Raw genomic sequence first — 22289 nt, 5'->3', positions numbered from 1 at the left:
TTGTCCCAGTATGCAATAAGGAGAAACCCACAGAGTGGAAATGGAATTAACTATGGACTAAGGCAGAGGTTTTTAAACTGTGGCCACCAACCTGGCACCCAGAAATCACAATTGGACCTGCGCCAATAGCAAAATGCGCCTAGGGAATTTTGAACACAGGGAAAGGGGGAGGTTACATGGGGGAAGATGTGGGGAAGCCCCATTGTGCTACTGGAAGTTCTTATGTGGGATTCCAATAGCAGGATGTATTAACTAACCCAATAGCTGTAAACTAGAGTTTCATTATTTTATTAGATCTTTTTGCACTTGCATTGTTCCATGTTTGGTAAGTCGTGTGTTATAGACATATTAGGATATTTAGGAATCTGAATAACTTGTAGTCTCTTTCTCATCCCCCCCCCCAAAGGTGAAAGCATAATCTTTTTTAAGGCAAACTTGACTAAATATGGAAGCTTAGATTTCACTCTGTGATATTCATGGTGCGGTCTATATTTACCCAGTTCAGCTTAGTTCATAGTTGTATTTGTTGAAACACTGGAGTAGCTACTTGTGTTCATTTGAACAGATAAGGTAGTTTTGTGTCAAAATTATGTTCAAAGCATTAATGCTCCTTAATTCTGCTCCTACAGAATTCATGTGGAGTATTTCACTATTATCACAGAGAGGCAACTAAGATAAGAGACTTGAAGGCAAACTTCTAGGTCTAATAAAGAACCCAGCATATTGGTACATTTATTAACTATTCATTACAGATTTCTGGCATTCCATTTTCAGGGTTTTTATTGAGGATTTAGTTGCAGTTGCACTGAGTTGCAGGACAATCATTTTGTTGTGTGCGAATCTAGTTTTAGAGTGTCTGGCTTCATCAAAGATCTTTTTATGTCTCAAAGTCCCAAGTAGTGTATGATCATCTTCAAGTGCTATTAAGTTTATTTTTACTGCATGTCAGAAAACTCAGTACTTTTAAGTTCATAATTTAGAACAACCTTCAATAAAGGAAAACCATGTTTCATAATCATCTGCTTATTTATTTAAAGAAAATAAGAATCAGTTAGAAAATTTAACAAGAATTAGGTTGCAATCCTGTATACACTTATCTTGGAGTAAGTCCCATTTAATTCAATAAGGCTTACTTCTCAGTAGACATTAATAGGGTTGCACTTTTAGCCTCCTACATGAAATTCAGTTTTCATTTGAAATGCAAGCTGGTTCATTTTTGGAAGATACTTTGTGGTTGTGATATAGAGAGAATTATGGAGTGTTCCTATACTCTATGTTGGGGATGGAGGAAGACATGTTGCTGCTGCGCTGGTGAAATGACCCCCATATTCAGTCCGGGCTCAGGCCTGGTTTTGGCACTGAATTGACTTTGGTTACTGTGATGGATTATCTTCTTCACAGGAGAGATGCTGCTCTGTTATTCCTGCTGGATTTCTCAGCAGCTTTTGATGCCACAGATCATGGTAGTCTCCTGGACTGTTTCTGTGTGTTGTGGGTTGGAGGCCCTGTTCTTCAGTGGTTTCACTCCTGCTTGTGTGGTCAGTCACAGAGGATAGCATTGGGGAACTATGTGTCTACATTCTGGCAGCTCAGATGGAGGGTGCCACAAGGCACTATTTTATATCCAGTGCTATTTAACATCTCTATGATGTCATTGTGAGCAGTTTGCAGTTGTTTTTGGGTACAGTGTCACAAATAACCTGGTGATACTTAGCTATATTTCTCTGTTAAGTTTGAGTCAGGAGAGGCTGTACACAAGATGAACCAGTGCCTGGTGGGCTGGATGAAGGCCAATAAACTGAAGATGAATCCTGCTAAGATAGATAAACTGTGGGTGAGTCATTCCCTAGTCTGTGAATTGGGCTTTTTAGCTGTTGTAGATGAGGCTGCACTTCCTCTGAAGGATTTTATTGTTTAGGGATGCTCTTAGAATCACCTTTCTCCATGGATGCCCCAGTAGCCTCACTGGCAAAGAGTGTTTGCTATCAGTGGCAGCTTGTGTGTCAGCTGTGCCCTTTCCTGCACAAGGATAGCTTGGCCACTGTGATTCACACACTGGTAATCTCACATTTAGACTGCTGTGTTGCACTCTTTGTGGAGCTTCCTTTATGGCTGGCCTGGAGGTTGCAGCTGGTGCAGAATGCTATGGCCTCTTTACCATGTCCATCATGCCAAGTCCTGTAGCAGTCAGCCAGTGGAACTCAAATATAAGATTGCACAATTAAGCTGCAGTTTTAACACTAATCTTGTGGTAACCTTATCAGAATAAATGGAATAATTCCTGAGATAAGCATTTCAAGGTGTGTAATATAATTTCCTTTAGAATTGCTGCATTAAAATGACATTCTGTTTGTTTGTTTGTTTGTTTGTTTGTTTGTTTTCTTCCTTTGCAAATAATTGTTACTGTTTTTCATGTAAATAAAAGAACAACATATAACTACAGAAACTTATCCAGTGGTACATTCTTACTAAGTTTCATATGTAGTACACAGTACACAAGCAATACGTTTAGCAGTGGAATTTGCTGCCCAGGAGTGTGGTGGAGTCTCCTTCTTTGGAGGTCTTTAAGCAGAGGCTTGACAACCATATGTCAGGAGTGCTCTGATGGTGTTTCCTGCTTGGCAGGGGGTTGGACTCGATGGCCCTTGTGGTCTCTTCCAACTCTATGATTCTATGATTCTATTCTATGATTCTATTTATGCATTATCAGTTCAAGTAACCTCTCCACAGAGATTCTTGTGTTGTGGGTGGAATAAAAATATCCAAGTCTCGCCAACTGAAGTGCATTTAATTACCCTTCTGTGACTGATTACAACCCAAGAAACCATGAAGCGAGCTTTGCACAACTAGCTACAGTTTTAGACTTCTTTTTCACGAACAGCAGCTTACCTCACTATGTGGCAAAATACTTTTGAAACTTGATGCCTTTTCAAAACCATATTGTGAAATGGCTTTGCAGAGTCTGTTGTTCCAAGAAAGTGGCAAAACATTAAAATGTTCTGGTGGGTATACATTGATAGATCTGGATAATACAGTTTTACCTGAACTTCATCCATTGTGCTGACAGATATGGCGCTTATCTCATGATCATGTGGTTTGACAATGTAATGTTTGTTTTATTTCTGAAAAAAATGAGAGTGAAATTTATATATTGTGCAAGAAGAAGAAAAAGGGAAGATTAGGGGAAGGAAGCCCTGCTGCGAAGTGTGCAGCAGCGTGTGGGCAGTCCAGAAGTAGCTTTCATGATCATGACCATTGTGCTTTTCAGAAAGAGGTTATGGAAGTGGTTTAGTAAACTGGAATCAGTTTCTTTTTTGGGTGTGTGTGATTTTTAAAAATAACAACTAACACATTTTAGAATGGTCTGTCAGCTTCAGAGTCATGCAGTGACTGAACCTAGGAACAAAGCTAAACATGTTTTATTGGTCAGCATGCTTAAATTGAGCCTGATTGACTTAGATACAACTCAACTCCACCGAAGTTCTAGTTCAGAGTTCATGCCTCTAACATACCTTTTGTTCAGTGAAGCAAAAATCCTATCAACTCTTTAAAGCAGGGGTGGAGAACCTTTTCTAGATGGTGAGCCAGATCCTTATTTCGCCTCCTCAGAGAGCGAAATTTGACAGGCGGCCAAGGCCACCCACTTTTCAGACACCTGATGTCAGGTGACACTGTGCTTTAAAGCTCCAAATATGGGGACTTCAGATTGCAGCATAGATCTGTTTTCAAAAGGGATTTTAAGCAGCTCACACTACACTTTGACTACATGCCTGATTGCCGCAGGAGAATAGACGTTTGCAACCACCCTGAGCCTGGTGGAACTCTCTGCTCACCAGTTTATGAGTGGAGGGTTCAATCCTGCTGACTACAGTGGTGTACTTCACCAGAACATCCACCACAGGGAACATGATGGCAAAGCAGACTCCAGTAGGATAGAACCCTGCTCTCCTGCCCACTAGCTGATGTTACACGGTGAGGTTAGCTGATGGACAGGTGGGTATGGTTTGGGGAAATTGCTTGAATCCCCTGGAGGTCCAAGATTGGCCCATATCTGGATGTTCTCCATCCCTGCTTAAAGGAATGTTGCATTTGTTAGTGATTACATTTGTATTAGTAATAGCAGATTGCTTGCACTAAAAAGGAAAAACATATTTTAAAATTTGTTATTTTTTATTTTCATAGGATGTCTTATGAGAGCCAAGTGTGGTGCTACCAGTGGAAATGGAAGCTCCGTTTGCTGTTCCTATTTACTCTGTATCTTATATGTGTACAGTATTCAGGTAAGAAAGATGTTTTTCTTCTCCCAATCTGCTAAAATGGGTGAGAGTTGTAGAATAACATTATCATGCTTATTATACTTGGGTTGTGCAGAACATTTAGAGTTGATTGTATCAGCATTGATATGGAATGTTACTGAGTTCATAATTTGTGCACCCTGCATATTGTTGTGTACACCTTGTCTTATATGCAGCTTAGAAGTCTTGGTGTTTCTATGGAATTCACAACTTTCTTTTCATTACTCAGTTCTTTGTTGTTGTTTAGTCGTGTCTGACTCTTCGTGACCCCATGGACCAGAGCACGCCAGGCACTCCTATCTTCCACTGCCTCCCGCAGTTTGGTCAGACTCATGTTTGTGGCTTCGAGAACACTGTCCAACCATCTCGTCCTCTGTCGTCCCCTTCTCCTTGTGCCCTCCATCTTTCCCAACATCAGGGTCTTTTCCAGGGAGTCTTCTCTTCTCATGAGGTGGCCAAAGTATTGGAGCCTCAGCTTCATGATCTGTCCTTCCAGTGACCACTCAGGGCTGATTTCCTTAAGAATGGATAGGTTTGATCTTCTTGCAGTCCATGGGACTCTCAAGAGTCTCCTCCAGCACCATAATTCAAAAGCATCAATTCTTCGGCGATCAGCCTTCTTTATGGTCCAGCTCTCACTTCCATACATCACTACTGGGAAAACCATGGCTTTAACTATACGGACCTTTGTTGGCAAGGTGATATCTCTGCTTTTTAAGATGCTGTCTAGGTTTGCCATCACCTTTCTCCCAAAGAGCAGGCGTCTTTTAATTTCGTGACTGCTGTCACCATCTGCAGTGATCATGGAGCCCAAGAAAGTAAAATCTCTCACTGCCTCCATTTCTTCCCCTTCTATTTGCCAGGAGGTGATGGGCCTAGTGGCCATGACCTTAGTTTTTTTGATGTTGAGCTTCAGACCATATTTTGCGCTCTCCTCTTTCCCCTCACTAAAAGGTTCTTTAATTCCTCTTCACTTTCTGCCCTCAAGGTTGTATCATCTGCATATCTGAGGTTGTTGATATTTCTTCCGGCGATCTTAATTCCGGCTTGGGATTCATCCAGCCCAGCCTTTCTCATGATGAATTCTGCATATAAGTTAAATAAGCAGGGAGACAATATACAGCCTTGCCTTACTCCTTTCCCAATTTTGAACCAATCAGTTGTTCCATATCCAGTTCTAACTGTAGCTTCTTGTCCCACATAGAGATTTCTCAGGAGACAGATGAGGTGATCAGGCACTCCCATTTCTTTAAGAACTTGCCATAGTTTGCTGTGGTCGACACAGTCAAAGGCTTTTGCATAGTCAATGAAGCAGAAGTAGATGTTTTTCTGGAACTCTCTAGCTTTCTCCATAATCCAGCGCATGTTTGCAATTTGGTCTCTGGTTCCTCTGCCACTTCGAAATCCAGCTTGCACTTCTGGGAGTTCTCGGTCCACGTACTTCTTAAGCCTGCCTTGTAGAATTTTAAGCATAACCTTGCTAGCGTGTGAAATGAGTGCAATTGTGCGGTAGTTAGAGCATTCTTTGACACTGCCCTTCTTGGGGATTGGGATGTAGACTGATCTTCTCCAATCCTCTGGCCACTGCTGAGTTTTCCAAATTTGCTGGCATATTGAGTGTAGCACCTTAACAGCATCATCTTTTACAATTTTAAATAGTTCAGCTGGAATATCATCACTTCCACTGTCCTTGTTATTAGCAGTGCTTTCTAAGACCCATTTGACTTCACTCGCCAGGATGCCTGGCTCAAGGTCAGCAACCACACTACCTGGGATATACAAGGCATCCATTTCTTTCTGGTATAGTTCCTCTGTGTATTCTTGCCACCTCTTCTTGAAGTCTTCTGCTTCTGTTAGGTCCTTTCCACTTTTGTCTTTTATTATGGTAATCTTTGTACAAATGTTCCTTTCATATCTCCAATTTTCTTGAACAGATTTCTGGTTTTCTCCATTCTATTGTTTTCCTCCATTTCTTTGCATTGCTCGTTTAAGAAGGCCTTCTTGTCTCTCCTTGCTATTTTTTGGAAATCTGCATTCAATTTCCTGTATCTTTCACTATCTCCCTCGCATTTTGCTTGCCTTCTCTCCCCCGCTATTTGTAAGGCCTCGTTGGACAGCCACTTTGCTTTCTTGCATCTCCTTTTCGTTGGAATGGTTTTAGTTGCTGCCTCCTGTATAATGTTACGAGCCTCCATCCATAGTTCTTCAGGCACTCTGTCCACCAAATCTAAATCCTTAAACCTGTTCCTCACTTCCACTGTGTAATCATAAGGGATTTGATTTAGATTGTATCTTACCGGCCCAGTGGTTTTTTCTACTTTCTTCAGTTTAAGCTTGAATTTTGCTATAAGAAGCTGATGATCTGAGCCACAGTCAGCTCCAGGTCTTGTTTTTGCTGACTGTATAGAGCTTCTCCATCTTTGGCTGCAGAGAATATAATCAATCTGATGTCGATGCTGCCCATCTGGTGATGTCCATGTGTAGAGTCGTCTCTTGTGTTGTTGGAAAAGAGTGTTTGTGATGACCAGCTTGTTCTTTTGGCAGAACTCTAATAGCCTTTGCCCTGCTTCGTTTTGAACTGCAAGGCCAAACTTGCCAGTTGTTCCTTTTATCTCTTGACTCGCTACTTTAGCATTCCAATCCCCTATAATGAGAAGAACATTCTTCTTTGGTGTCATTTCTATAAGGTGTTGTAAGTCTTCATAGAATTGCTCAATTTCAGTTTCTTCAGCACCAGTGGTTGGTGCATAAACTTGGATTACTGTGATGTTAAAAGGTCTGCCTTGGATTCGTATCGAGATCATTCTATCATTTTTGAGATTGCATCCCAGTACAGCTTTCGCCACTCTTTTGTTGACTATGAGGGCCACTCCATTTCTTTTACGGGATTCTTGCCCACAGTAGTAGATATGATGGTCATCTGAACTGAATTCGCCCATTCCCATCCATTTTAGTTCACTGATGCCCAGGATGTCAATATTTATTCTTGTCATCTCATTTTTGACCACATCCAACTTACCCAGGTTCATGGTTCTTACATTCCAGGCTCCTATGCAATATTTTTCTTTACAGCATTGGACTTTCCTTTCACTTCCACTCGCTTCCAGGTATATCCGCAACTGAGCGTCCTTTCGGCTTTGGCCCAGCCGCTTCATCAGCTCTGAATCTACTTGTACTTGTCCTCCGCTCTTCCTCAGTAGCATGTTGGACGCCTTCTGACCTGAGGGGCTCATCTTCCAGTGCCATAACTTTCATCTGCCTGTTGTCTTTGTCCATCGAGTTTTCTTGGCAGGGATACTGGAGTGGCTTGCTGGTTCCTGCTCCAGGTGGATCACGTTTGGTCAAAACTCTCCACTATGACCTGTCCATCTTGAGTGGCCCTGCACGGCATAGCTCATAGCTTTTCTGAGTTATTCAAGCCCCTTCACCACTGCAAGGCAGTGATCCATGAAGGGGATCTTCTTTAAGCTACTGTATTTCCAAGAGGTGAATTCATGGAAGCAAGAAAAAGGCATTCATTATTCTATATAGTCTCTGCTTATACAAATTGCTGCATGTCTGTGCTGGGGACAGGATGCTGGATCAGTTAGACTGCTGGTTCAGTACAACAGTTAGGTTCTGCTGATTTACTACTACAGTCATACCTCATGTTACGTCCGCTTCATGTTGCGTTCTTTCAAGTTATGTCCCACAGCGACCGGAAGTACTGGAAAGGGTTACTTCCGGGTTTCACCGTATGCGCAGATGCGCAAAATGACATCACACGCATGCGCAGAAGCAGCGAATCGCAACCTGCGTGTGCGCAGATGCGCCGCTGTGGGTTGCGTTCCTTTCATGTTGCGAACAGGCCTCTGGAACGGATCCCATTCGCAACCAGAGGTACCACTGTACTGCATTAGGTCATTATTGAAACACTGTCCGTTAAATACAAGAAAAATGCAAGAAAGAAGAAAAAACTACTAGGACTGTGAGGGTTTATTTAATTATTTTAAAATTTACTATCTCACTAACAACAAAATATTCGTGCTTGACTTGCAATACATTAAAAGCAATAAAAGTCAGATCAGTAATAAGTTATAACTGATACCAATCAAGCTATAGATAGCATAAAAGTTAGTGTGCCAGGAGAGCTAAAATTAACAGCAAGTCATGCCAAATACCTGCATGAAAAGCGAGGTCTTCCCACAGCTGCGTCAGAGGGAGGTGGACCTCCCTGTACAGGGAATCCCAAAGCTTCAATAGAATAATTTAACACAGGATTTCAAGGACTGCATGTTACTACAGTTAATTTACTTTTATCTTCATCAAGCTGTTGTGTGGCACACAAATCTCAACAGGTGTGTGCTTTCTGGCATTCTTAAATCATGTACCTTAAGTAAAAGCCAAAGATCCTATCTGTAAGTGAGTGGCAAATAAGTAAGCGCTCGTTTTTCATCCTTGGGTTACAAAGGCAGAACAAAATCACTGCAATTCCAAATACGGTGCCAAGAAGAACGGAATGTTTATATAGCATTGTTACCAATGCTTTGTGAAAATTATCTCATCATATCATCAGGGTGTGTATGGGTATGGTTCTGATTCAGCAAGACTTGTTCCTCCATATGCCTGGTAGTTCTATCTTTAATAATGCTGACTGACAGTTTTCTTGAAATAGACACCAAGCTAACTGGCCTGTAAATTCCAGAATATCATCAGTATCTCTTTTTAAAAACGTATGTTAACATTGCCTGCTTTACAGTCCTCAGGTACAGAGGCAGATTTTAGAGACAAGTTACATTTTTTTGTTAGAAGATCGGTAATTTCTCATTTGAGTACTTTACAAACTCTTGGGTTTGTACCATTGGACCCAGTGATTTGTCAGTTTTTAATGAGTCAAAACGTTCTGGGAGAGTTTCGCATTTAGGGTCAAAATTATTCCAAAACCAGAATTAATAAGTACTGTTCAACATGGACTCTGCAAACACGTATAATGTCTAACTGTGTCTAACGGGAAAACTTATTAAAATTTGTATGTGTTGTTGAAGGTTTTGGGAGCAGTGATCATAATGCTATAAAATTAAACATATGTGTAAGCAAACAGTTGTCAAGAAAGTCCAGTGCAGTCACATTTGACCTTAAAAAAGGAAGCATCTCAAATAGGAGAGGATGGGTAAAAATGAAGTTGAAAGGGAAAGCCAAGGAAGTCAAATCTCTTACTGAATGGTTGGGGGTTATTCAAATTCACAATAATTGGGACTCAGCTAGAACAACAACAACAACAACAACAACAACAACAACAACTTATTATTTGTACCCCGCCCATCTGGCTGGGTTTCCCCAGCCACTCTGGGCGGCTTCCATAGAAACCAAAAAACACTAAAATATCATACATTAAAAACTTCCCTGAACAGGGCTGCCTTAAGATGTCTTCTGAATGTCAGGTAGTTGTTTATCGTTTTGACATCTGATGGGAGGGCGTTCCACAGGGCAGGCGCCACTACCGAAAAGGCCCTCTGCCTGGTTCCCTGTAGCTTTGCTTCTCGCAATGAGGGAACCGCCAGAAGGCCCTCGGCGCTGGACCTCAGCGTCCGGGCAGAACGATGGGGGTGGAGACGCTCCTTCAAGGTATACTAATAGGTGTACTAATGTATAGTACAGATCAGCAAATGTGCTTGCAAGGCCACATGCTTTCACTGTTTCACTTCTGCTCATAGAACCAAATTGAAGGCATGTATGCTGAAATGTAGGCGAATGGGGGGCTAGTAGGATATTCCATTCATATGTCAGCAAACCTCTTGGAGTGTAATAGCCAGATTATACCTAGACTACACTTCCTTTAGATCCTTCCATTTTGGCTAGTCCACCATCTTGGTCACTGTAACATACGAATAGATTTTAAAACAACAATTCATTAAAAGTACAGATTTTTTAGGTATATGTTTACTTGCTACTGTTCCCCCCCCCCCGTCATGTTTTCCGAAAGACAAAGGTAGGGTTTTTCAGAGAATCAGTGCTGTGATGAGAAGCAAATGGAACCCATATTTCAGTTGCTTTCTTTCTTCTCCCTATATTTGTCATATAAAGTGCTCTGACAAATAATTTTTACAGACTGGAAACTACAGGTCTGTAGAAAGATAGGAATTCAGTTAATTTAGTAATGAACAATGGAATATGGTCATAGTGTTCCTGGGATGTTTTTCCCCTTTGTTTATTAACTCAGCTTGAGATGAGTGTTCAGGCTAGCTGCTGCAGTACTCCTTGAACAGAGTTGGTTTTGTTCAAATGCTAGCCCTGACCGTTCAGTGTTCCTATTCCCCTAATTAATGGTGCAGTGACAGGCTCATGCTATCAGACTGAAGTCATCTTTTATCATAAAGTGATTATTAGGTGCAGAAAAAGAGCTCATGGCTTAAGTTATCACAAAGGAATGTGTGGCAAACGGCAAGATCCTTAGTGCTTCCTTTGTATAAGGTTATAGAAGATGGAAGGGGAGCCTGTTCCAGATGTGGGAAAGTTAGTTACTGAATTTCTTTTAATGTTCAGATATAAAATTTCATCAGTAAAATGCAAGTTGATTTGCTTGTAAAGATATCCTGGCTGTCATCCTAAAGACTGCGGTTTCCAAATCAAGGTTCACTCTCTCCAGTGTATACCCCTCCCCCTATGCATGATGTTGCCACATCACTGCCTCTTATTCAAAAGGCAAAGAACAGGAACTGCTTTGTATTAGAATTAATTTAGGTAACCATTTCCCCCACTGTATAGCAATTTTTATGGAAATATCTCAGTCTTGAAAGTGGGTTTAACATAAGCTTGGCTGCCTCAGCACATACATCCTTCAAGACTCCAAACGAGATTTCCAGGGAAGAGCACTGTGATATACATACCTGAAAGTGCTATTCACAAACATGGTATGTATCTCCACCAAGAAGATGCTGGGGTGTGTGTGTGTGTGTGTGGAAACCTTATTACAAAGTACCTGAATAAGGTCAGTAGTCATGAAAAAAGAGGCGTCTTCTTATGGATTGAGAACTGGTTAAGACATTGGAAGCAGAAATTAGGAATAAATGGATAGTTCTCCCTATGGAGGGATGTAAAAAGTGGAGTCCTCCAATGACCAGTATTGAGATGTGTGCTTTTTAACTTGTACATAAACTACCTAGATTTAGGGGTGAGTAGCAAGGTACCAAGTTTGCTGATGAAACCAAATTGCTTAGGGTCATTAAAACAAAGGGATTTGTGAGGAGATGCCTCCAAATAGGATACGTTGGCAGTAAAATGGCAAATGATATTCAATGTAAGCTGTAAAGTGACACAAATGGGGCAACCCCCCCCCCCGGCAACCTAATTTCAGGTGTAAACTAATAGAGTCTTGGCTGACAGTGACTGACCAGGAGGAAGACCATAGGGTCATAGTGGATAGTTCAATGAACTATGGGGGGGGCAGCTGTGAAAAAGATGAGTTCCATGTTGGGAATCATCAGGAAAATAAAACTGTCAATATCTTAATGCCTGTATACCACAGTTGGAAGACAGTGTATTGTTTGTGTCACCTTTATTCAAAAATGAAAGTGCTGAGGTGGAAATGGTTCTGTCAACCAAAGCATAGTTTGAGTTAGTACAGCTGTGCTTTGATAGACATTCCCAATTTACAGTTCAGAAAAGGGCAACCAAAATGGCCAAGCTCCCCTATGAGGAAAGGTTACAACATTTGGGACTTTGTAGATTAAATAAAAGATTGAGTAAGAGGGGGAAAGGAGGGATGTCCAATAATTCAGAGTGTAGATAAAGTAGATGGAGAAAAGTTTTCTCTTAACACCGGAACTTGTGGACAGCCAATGGAGCTGAATGTTGGAGGGTTCAGCACAGACAAAATAAAGTAGTTCTTCACAGAGCATGTAACTATAGAATTCAGTTCCACAAGAGAAAGTGATGGCCACCAACTTGGGTGGCTTTCAAAAGATGGTTGGACAAATTCATGGGTGGGTGGGGAATCAATGACTAGTTGCCATCATGGCTGTGTTCTACTGTTGGAGGCAGTATGCCTCTGAATGCCAGTTCCTTGGAATCATAAGCAGAAAGCGCACTGCTACACTCAGATCCTTCCTGCAGGCTTCCTATAGGTATCCGGTTGGCCATTGCGAGAAAAGGATGCTGGATTAGATGGGTCTTTTGTTTGATCCAGCAATGCACTTCTGGTGTACATGGAGGGAAGATTTCTAGGAACCCTCATGGAGTTTGAGGCAGATTTTAGAATTGATGTTCCAGAAATGGCTCCAGAACTTGCAGACTGTTGCTTCATTACCACAAATGCTGCAATGCAGTTAAAGCCACAAATAACTTGGGCAACAGGAAGTCAGTTTTATGCAGTAATACTTGAATAGACGAATATGTAATAATGTCTGTTTCTGAATTCGCCTGTATTAGTGTTGATGTTTGTATCCGTGAGACTTGTTCTTGCTGAACTGAGCTCACTTAGTGACCAGGACTGGTCTCTCTTAAGCTCACAGGGTTGTTTTGAAAATAAAAATCGGTGGTTCAATTTTATAACATAATGGATGTGATTTTTTTTAAAAAAATACCTGGGTATTAGGTAATTGGACATAGGATTTTAGTCTATGTATATGCTCACTTTGTATAAAAGAATATAGTTAAGAGACTGATCTGTGGTGTATATAAAAGCAGCAACAACTGGAAGTACAGATTCATATCAGGCAGATGGGGTTGGGGCTCTGGGATAATTTGTTCACAGAATCCTTGGAATAACGCTGCTGCCTGTAGGTTGGGAACTACTGCATTGGGGCATAAGCAACACAGTTTTGTTTTTCCATGAAGATAAACAACAGTGCAATCCTAAACTTGCATTTTCAGAAGCAAGTCTTGTTAAATTCATTGGGGGTTTACACCTAGATAAATGGGATTAGGATTTTAGCCTAAGCAAGAAAAATAAGGTATGATGCAATCCTTATAGTGTCTATATTATTACAAAATATATACATTGCTGCTGTGCTTTTTATGCTGCCTGACACAAACACTATAAACATTGGGGATGAAAGAAAATGTAGTATGCCCTGAATTTGTAATCTTGATTATTATTATTTTTCCCAGTTCCCAATATTTTTGAACAGGACATGGTTAGGGCACAGTATAAACAAATAAATAATGTTGGGCCAAAGCCAGGTTATATTGCAAAATAAAGTTAGTTAATACAATTGAAAGTTTGTTTCTTTTCATTCTGGCACCTCCAGTGCAGCTGTTTTGCAGAAACTGATTGCTTAACTGCAGCCAGCCAGTGAACTTAGAAAAGTGGTGAAATCCTTCATACCTTCCCTCTAAAACTCTGCTCTTCCTCTCTTAATCTTCAGTCCGTACCCCATTTACTTTGGAGTAAGCTCCACTGAATTCAGTAGGACTTCTGAGTAGGCTTGCTCTGTGAGGCTCTTTCACTGCCTTTCTTCAGTATTGCCTGCTTGGCTTCTTCTCCTGCTTTCACTCAGCCAGTTTGACCCCTCCTTCATTTTTGCTTTACTGGTCAGTCCAGCACAAGCAGGCTTCTGTATTGGGTCCTATGGTGCACATGCCAGACAGCCATTCTATTGCATCTGTTAGTTTGAAAGCATTTATATACAGTGGTACCTCGGGTTAAGTACTTAATTCGTTCCGGAGGTCCGTTCTTAACCTGAAGCACCACTTTAGCTAATGGGGCCTCCTGCTGACACCGTGCCGCTGCTGCTGCACGATTTCTGTTCTCATCCTGAAGCAAAGTTCTTAACCCAAGGTACTATTTCTGGGTTAGCGGAGTCTGTAACCTGAAGTGTCTGTAACCTGAGTTACCACTGTACTGCTTAATATCTTTCAACTCTCTAAGCAGTGTACAGTCTAAAAAAAAACCATTTATCATTAAAACAAAATAACCGCCTTAAACCAGTAAAACAGTGCCCCCCACCCCGAAAAATAGGTGCTGGTACACACCATGAAGTTGTTACAGTAAGTGCCACACTTTTTTACAACATCAAAAAAGAGGTGTCGGTACTGTGTACCCTTGAGTACCCCCTGAAAAAAGCACTGGGGTCACCCCCTATGATATTCTGTAAGGTGTGGTGCCACAAGAATTTTCCCATAGGCTGTTTTTCAGGTAACCTGGTCCTGAGTTGCTTAGGGCTTTATATGTTAACAACAAGTTCTTGAACATGACTCAGTAGCTGACTGGTAGCCAGTGCAGTTCCCTCAGCCCAGGTGTAATATGCGTGTCTAGGTGTGTCCATATTTATTTCATGGCTCACTCCCAGGCAGCAGTAGTCACCCAGCTGACTGTAGCTGTCCACACCAGGGCCTGGGGCCAGACAGTGAGCTTGGGCTAAGGCCAGTGAGAGACCCCTTGTAAGTTCCTGAGCTCTTTTAAATGGTTGGTCACTGCTGCGGTGATAATGATAGGGTCTACTGCTGATTACCTGTTTTTGTTCTTGATAGTTTTATTGGTTTTACTAGTTGTTTGTTCATTTTGTTGTACAGTGCTTTATTTTTGGTTGTTTAAATATTGTTGTTACCCATGCTGGGATTGATATAAAGGGCAAGATATAAATAAATGCTGATCCAGCCAGAGGACATTTGTAGTTTATGTTGAAGTAACACGACACTACTGGGTAAGAAACGTTGGGGGACTCCCTTCCAAACCTTTAAAGGGCTTGGTTTTTTGTTTCTGTTTTACTGTTGTGTTGCTATTCAGTTTTCATACTGTGAAGGGCTTAGAGGATTTGAGAAGAAAAACTTGAGCATACTTGGCAGTGAAATGTGCTGCCTCTTCTGTTCTGCAGGTTATTGTGATCTCTTTAGTCACATTGCTTGAAAAGAGAAGGGATTTTCAAAGTCTGCTTTTCATCTGTGTAATCATCATGTCATAGGATGGCAGTGAAGTTGGGTTTAGGCAATGATTTAACTCCCTTTTTGCGAAAGACGTAAAAGGACAAGTCCCATTAGGGACTTTGGTATCAAATGTTTTTATTCAGTTCTGTTAAGGCTAAATAACAGCCGTCCTAAATAAATTCCAATATTGTATTGGCCATGTTTTCTGCTGAGATCTGCATTGTCCAGTGGTTTCAGTGGGGCTGATATTGGCTTAGAAGCTCTGTTAATGAGGCCAAAAATAAGAATGGGGATTTGTTTTCTTTCCGTATTTGCTTGACAAGTGTGTTTCTCCAGCTGAATCTGGGGATGTACAAATTAACTTTCTAGTTCCTCTAATCTTTACTTCCTTCAAAGGAAACTTTAAAAGATTCTACTGTCCCCCATTCAGTAATTCTCACAGCCAATAAAGCAATAAATTGAGTCTGGTTAACCATCCATGTTGTTACTTACCCATCCATGTATAATCTGGATGTTTTTAATCCAAGCTCAATGAGAGAGGGAGAGAGAAATGTTTTCTTGGACATCAATTATTTTTGTTCATATTGTGGTGAAAGATTTATTGTCGCTTTACAATCAATTTACTGTGGTGTGCTGGCTCCCAGTGATAGTAGTTCTGCTGTCGAGGCCAAATTCTAATCTTGGATACATAGTGTGGAATGCTTCTTATCTTAAATAATCAGCTACTGCTTTTGTTCACTCCAGATGCATGAAATGCTCCATGGACATCTTGTACCCAGCAGGAAGCAAACCACATTACCAAATAAAATAAAAGTCTTAATGATTCATCAATTTAACTTCTTTTTTCATTAGCCTCTTTTATGGTATCGGTTTCAAGGAATTTGCTTTAAAGGATAGCATGAGACTGATTGTGTTTATCACTAATTCTGTCAAAAGAGAAAGTAAAATATTGTTCAAGTAGATATTATTTTGTATTAATCACAAGAATCACTTTCATATGGTCCTAATGCATTGCATAACAAATGTGCTCACAGTAATTGATCCATTGTAGCATGTTGACATTTAGTTTGTCTCGTAAAAATTAAGTCACTCTTTCTCTCGTTTGTTGCTCATTGACCATTGTTGTTTCCCCTGTTTTAGGAGAATGATTAATTTGGATTACTTTTGTTATCTGCCTGCCACAATTTACACTTATTGGGGATAGTATGTTATAATTTTAAATTACATTTCATTGTACCAATTTCCAAGGATGTTAACTGTATTGAGCTGTAACAAAACCCGTGTCTTGTGGCACCCTAAATAATTTGTTTATGTTTCCCTAGACAAGAGTATATATCTGATGAAATAATAAAATAAATAATAAGCCTTTATTGTCACTACACCACCTGTGTGCAGTGAAATTAAACAAGCCCCCCCCCCCAATACACTCAGTCTTGTTCACGCTCTGTGTGCTTGTCACTGTTTTTTTCCATTCAGCAGCCCAACAGCCCACGGATAAAAACTGTTCTTTAACCATGAGGTCCATGAAAACTTGATCTGTCATATTAAATGTGTAGTCATTTTCTTGTTTTTAAATTATCTATTCTATTTTTAAATATTCTCCCCACCCCCATTCATCTTTTTGGATGCTACTAGATAATTCCTAAAGGGGATATTGGGAAGTAGCACCAGAAATGAAGTAATGATAGGATGGCTTTTTACACTACATTTTGATAGAAAATTGACCTCAGAAGATTGTGAACTGCATAAAGAGTTTATGCAGACTTAAGTGAATGGCAGAGTGCCTGGAGCTTATGTACAGATATTTGTGTGTTCTAGTATGCTCCAAAATAAATAAATACTTTGCACCATATGGTACTTTTGATGTGAAGGTATTCATCCAGATGAAAGAGCCTAGTTACAAAGCTAGGATGTAATGCCAAGCTTTTCTGCTTCCTCAACACCTTTCATTCCAACATCTTCCAAAAGAGTGAGGTTTGTAATTCCACTTCATATTTGAGGCAATAATTTCCTTTAGATCTAAGGATTCCCTCTAAGCAATTATCATACGATTTAACACATACACAGGATGTGGTTCTCAAATACGAGGAGAACTGAGATATTAAGAATACTGTATCTTGAAAATACAAGTTACCCTCTTAATGTTACTACTTTATAAGCTATAACATTGCCTCCTGTTTGGGGATACACAGCATTAACAGTATGCTAAGATCTGAATAAGGAGAGGCTATGACTGTTTTGAACCAGGGCATGGATGCAGTGGGGGGTTGGATGGGGACCAATAAACTGATGCCAAACCCTGGTAAGGTGGAAACTGAGTGAGGGGTTTCAGGGTCCATGGGTTTGGGAGTTTACCACTTCTGGACAGGCAGCTATGCAGTTTTGAGGTGCTCATACATCGATCTTTGTCAGTGGAGACCCTGTGGTGAGGAGAACCTATTAATTAGTTTTGGTATGCCAACTACACCCTTCCCTGGACAGGGAGAGCTTTGCTGCTGTATTCATGCACTCATAGCCTCACAGTTGGATTACACAAGTCCTCCATATGGGGCTTCCATTGAAACTGGCCTGTAAGATGTATGATGTTACACCCAAGCCCAAACCAACTTGAGTGTAAACAGTTATTTATCTATTGCATCAAAACGGTAAACCTTTTGTCTACTATATTTTGTCTGGAAGAGCAACTTGTAGAACAGGACAAACCCTCCAAGTTGTTCCTATTTTCCAGGGACAGTCCCAGATTCTGATTTGATCCTGGAATGTCCCGCTTTTCCTTAGGATGTCCCTATTTTCATTGGAGAAATGTTGGAGAGTATGAAGTTAGGAAACCCCTGAGCTAAGGCGATACAACCTTTAGAAGACATCTGAAGTGGTACTTCTGTTTGCCAACGCCTCTGGTTGTGCATGCTGCTGGTTATGAGGTCCGGTAACCCGGCAGTAGCCGCTCCGGGTTGCGAACTTTGCCCCGGGATATGAGCAGAAATCGAATGCCAGAGGCATGCTTTCACTAATGGGTTACAAGCCTCAGGTTACAAGCGGTTTCTGGTTATGAATGGACCTCCAGAACAGATTCCGTTTGTAACCAGAGGTACCACTGTATAGGGAAGTGGGTTTTTTTTAATGTTTAATGCTTTATTATGTTTTTATATATGTTGGAAACCGCCCAGAGTGGCTGGGGCAACCCAGTCAAATGGGCAGGGTATAAATCATAATATGATTACTATTATTATCATGGAATAGGATGTCCCTATTTTCATCAGAGAAATGTTGGAGGGTATACAGAGAGATACCTACTATTCCCTGAGTGGGCTGCCATCTAGTGCTGCTGATTGGATTTATAGGCTCTGTTACATGTGTGAATGAATGAGCTATACCTGTGGTCTCAGGGGCCATACAGAAACTGACTCTGAATCCCAGGGGAATTCAACAGAGTTTAAATGGCATTCATCACTCACTTATAATTTATGTACATACTGTATTCTTCGCCCTATAGAATGCACTTTTTGCCCTCCAAAAATGAAGGGGAAATGTGTGTGCATCCTATGGGGCGAATGCAGGCTTTCGTTGAAGCCTGGAGAGCGAGAGGGGTCAGTGCGCACCGACCCCTCTCGCTCTCCAGGCTTCAGGAAGCTATCTGCACGGCTTGCGGAGAGCTGCCTGCACCCCAAAGCCTGGGGCGCGCTGAGCTCAGCGCCCCCCAGGCTTCGGGCTTTGCGCAGCTCTCCCATGGCTTGCGGATAGCCCCCCAAAAAACTAGGTGCGCCCTATGGGGCAAAAAATATGGTGCATTCCATATGTATGTGTCTCACTATAAATGCAGATCAGCCAGAAATTTAAGAAATGTAATATTTCTCAAACATTCCTAAATAAACTGACAAACACACTAATCAACTGCCCAGTTTTTCAAACAGATAAGGCCTTTCATGATTGGGGGATTGTAGAAATAATGCTGGGGCAGTGGCACCAGTAGTAAATTCTGATCCTGCACATTGTGTTAAAGTTCAAGATAAGGAGCATTGCACTAAATTAAAAACAGTCCGTTTTAAAACAATTTGTTCAGTTGGCTTCATTAACAAAAACGGCATTAAAAATGTTTTAAGTCACTTCCCAACTCTCTTCAAGAATCTCTGTTGCACTTGTCATCCGGCTTTATAAATCTTTTCAAGCCTCTTTAAAGTATGTCTCCAGAGATAACAAAATGCCATTTTCCTGTCTGTATTACTTTTAAATACATAATCATGAAAGAGATTTCCTTTTGGCTAATGTGCTTGGTTTGGTTTCAGAAATTGTAAAGCGAGTCAGTCATAAAGCCCGGGCAGTTACAGAGGGTAATTTAAAGTGCAGCAGCAGGTCAGACATTTAAACAAGCCCATTTGTAATAGCATGTTTTTTCCTCTGCACCTTATGTAACTTAATTGTTTGGGATTTTTGGCAATAGGAAGTTGCTTTTTCCTTTTTCTCTTTTTTTTTTTAGGAATACTAATTCCAACATGAAGTCCACTTTTTATTTCTGACTTAAAATATTGCATGTGTTCAGGGAAACTTTTGTAGCATTTCCTATTTCTTTTGTAAGGCTTTACAAATTACCTACATTTTCATATCACATATGATAATAATGAATGGGGTGGCTGACGTGGAAGTGGAACCATCTTTCCTGGAATACTTATTGACAGGGGGGAAAAGAAACCCTACTTGTCAAAACCAACGTTAAGGAAGTCACTTTTACAGTGGGTGCCTAACTTCCTAAATATATGCAAGGGAGATATCTATCTATCTGCTTGGAAGTAAATATATCCTACACACTGGCATGGAAGGTGATAACATACATGATGACTACGTAAAACATTATTGCATAGTCTCATGTTTCATTACATTATTCTTATCACTTGTCATCCTTTTGTTGAACCCATCAGGTTTGGAGATGTGGGTAAGACACACCCGGAGAAAAGACAGGGCATATCAAGGAAGTGTGCAGAGCTTTCTTCTCACCCTTGTCTCTGTTATAATGGTCTAGCTCCACTGGCCAAAAGGAGAAAGTGGAGAGGCTGAGAGCCAAGAGATAGATTCACTGAATACTATTATAATCCTGGAATTTATAGGCGTAGGATGAGGGTTGACCTGGAAACTAGGCTAGAGGGCCAATTCCCGCACCGTCCATGCCAAATCTGGATGTCTGGAACCTCCATTGACAACTTGGATAAAGTTTGACCTTACTGTGCAATCTATTATTGTATGGAATATTTTTTTCCAAGAGAAGTGGTGGAATCCCCTTTTGGTAAAATTGTTCAGAAATAGATTGGAAAAAGTTCTGCTAGGGAAAATTCTACGATGGGATGGATGAAGCAATTTTAATAACTTTCACCCTTCTTTTTTTAAATAAATGTATTAAAAAAATTAAAAAGCCTACATCCAAAAGGTTGCTAAAGCCAGTGTAGAGATTTCAGATACTTTCTGTGTATTTTGAAGCAGCTAAGGGGAAGGACTGTAGTTTAGTGGGAGTGCATTTGCTTTGCATACAGTTCAATCCTCTGCATAGCCAGGTAAATATGTGAGGAACACCTGCCTGAAACCCTGGAGACCCACTGCTGCTCAGTGTAGACAATATTGAACTTGATGGACCAATGGTCTGACTCAATATAAGGCAGTTTCCTATGTTCTTATGTTCCTAAAATGCATAGATATCCAAAATAAACTTTTTTTAAAGGAAGTCAAAACACAGTGCAGTATTCTGGCCTTCAGATTCCTCCCTTCTCTCTCATTCCTTAGACTCAGTCTGGTTATGAATTCTATGAGACAGTTGCATGTCCTTGTAAATTAATCTATTAATATGTGAATACAGTGGTACCTTGGGGTTACAGTTGCTTCAGGGTTACAGACTCTGCTAACCTAGAAATAGTACCTTGGGTTAAGAACTTTGCTTCAGGATGAGAACAGAAATCGTGCGGCGGCAGCAGGAGGCCCCATTAGCTAAAGTGGTACCTCGGGTTAAGAACAGTTTCATGTTAAGAAGGGACCTCCAGAACAAATTAAGTTCTTAATCCGAGGTACCAGTGTACCTGTGTGGGTTCTGAATTTGATAATCGAGGTTCAATGACAACTCATCATGACTGATGCCTTTCCTTTAATAATATCTCTCTCTTTACTCCTGTAGGGAAAAGTGTAGTGGATTCTGCATCTATAGGCACATATGTAGAATGGGTTTATTGGATATCTTCATACACCTCATGGTGCTGTAGAGCTGACATATGTTTTATCATGATTGGTGGGGCAGATGGGGCTTGTTAACCTGGGAAGGTTACCTACGTAGGAGAAGGAAAAATCCTGATCCTTAATCTCTTCTGCCTTGTGGCTATACTCATTCATGAGAGAGGCTTCGGGAGTAAACCCCGAGGAAAAACCCATACCCGTTGCCTGATGGGACACCTTTGGGAGAAGAAAAGGCTAAGGAGTAAACCTTACACAAATCTAGAGTAAGAGCCTCTAAGACGGTTGGTTGAATGGTGTCTTGTATGCCACCTTCTGGCAACTCTTGCAGCAAAGCTGGTGCCAAATTTATTGCAGCCCAGGACCTCCATACACATTACCCAGGCTTGCACCTTGGGGTACTCCTAACGCTGCAAAAACTACATTGGAGGCAGCAGTTGCGAGTTACCAGTCTGCAGCCAAAGCAGGTGCTGTGATTCTCCAAGTGTTTGACTTCATCCCTGGAGGCACCCTCCACTGTCCTTTGAAACAGAGGAATGCCAACAAATTGCTGTAGTTGCTTTTCTTGTGTGCTGCTGGTCTTACAGTAAAATTATGCTGCAAGACCATCTCAACATACTCCTTGAGCTATCCACAAGAGACCACACTATTCAACAGGTAATCTAAGACTGATCTATTTAAAATTTTAAAAGATGATGCTGTTAAGGTGCTACACTCAATATGCCAGCAAATTTGGAAAACCCAGCAGTGGCCAGATGATTGGAGAAGATCAGTCTACATCCCAATCCCAAAGAAGGGCAGTGTCAAAGAATGCTCTAACTACCGCACAATTGCACTCATTTCACACGCTAGCAAGGTTATGCTTAAAATTCTACAAGGCAGGCTTAAGCAGTATGTGGACTGAGAACTCCCAGAAGTGCAAGCTGGATTTCGAAGGGACAGAGGAAT

At 41.0% G+C, this 22289-nt stretch overlaps 1 protein-coding gene across 5 annotated transcripts in view; it reads left to right on the top strand.

Annotated features, from left to right (window-relative positions):
• ADGRG6 (adhesion G protein-coupled receptor G6) overlaps positions 1 to 22289 on the top strand; it is a 101021-nt gene that overhangs the window by 5760 nt on the left and 72972 nt on the right. For all 5 annotated transcript variants that reach the window (XM_082215895.1, XM_082215897.1, XM_082215894.1 and 2 more), the window contains exon 2: positions 4183 to 4280. In XM_082215895.1, coding sequence (XP_082072021.1) covers positions 4183 to 4280 — 98 coding nt within the window. The remainder of the gene's footprint in view (positions 1 to 4182; positions 4281 to 22289) is intronic.

This window comes from Podarcis vaucheri, assembly GCF_965113315.1.
Source record: "Podarcis vaucheri genome assembly, chromosome: 3".
Taxonomy (NCBI): Eukaryota; Metazoa; Chordata; class Lepidosauria; order Squamata; family Lacertidae; genus Podarcis; species Podarcis vaucheri.
Note: the sequence above shows the minus strand (reverse complement) of the source record. Positions and strands in the feature narration are given on the sequence as shown.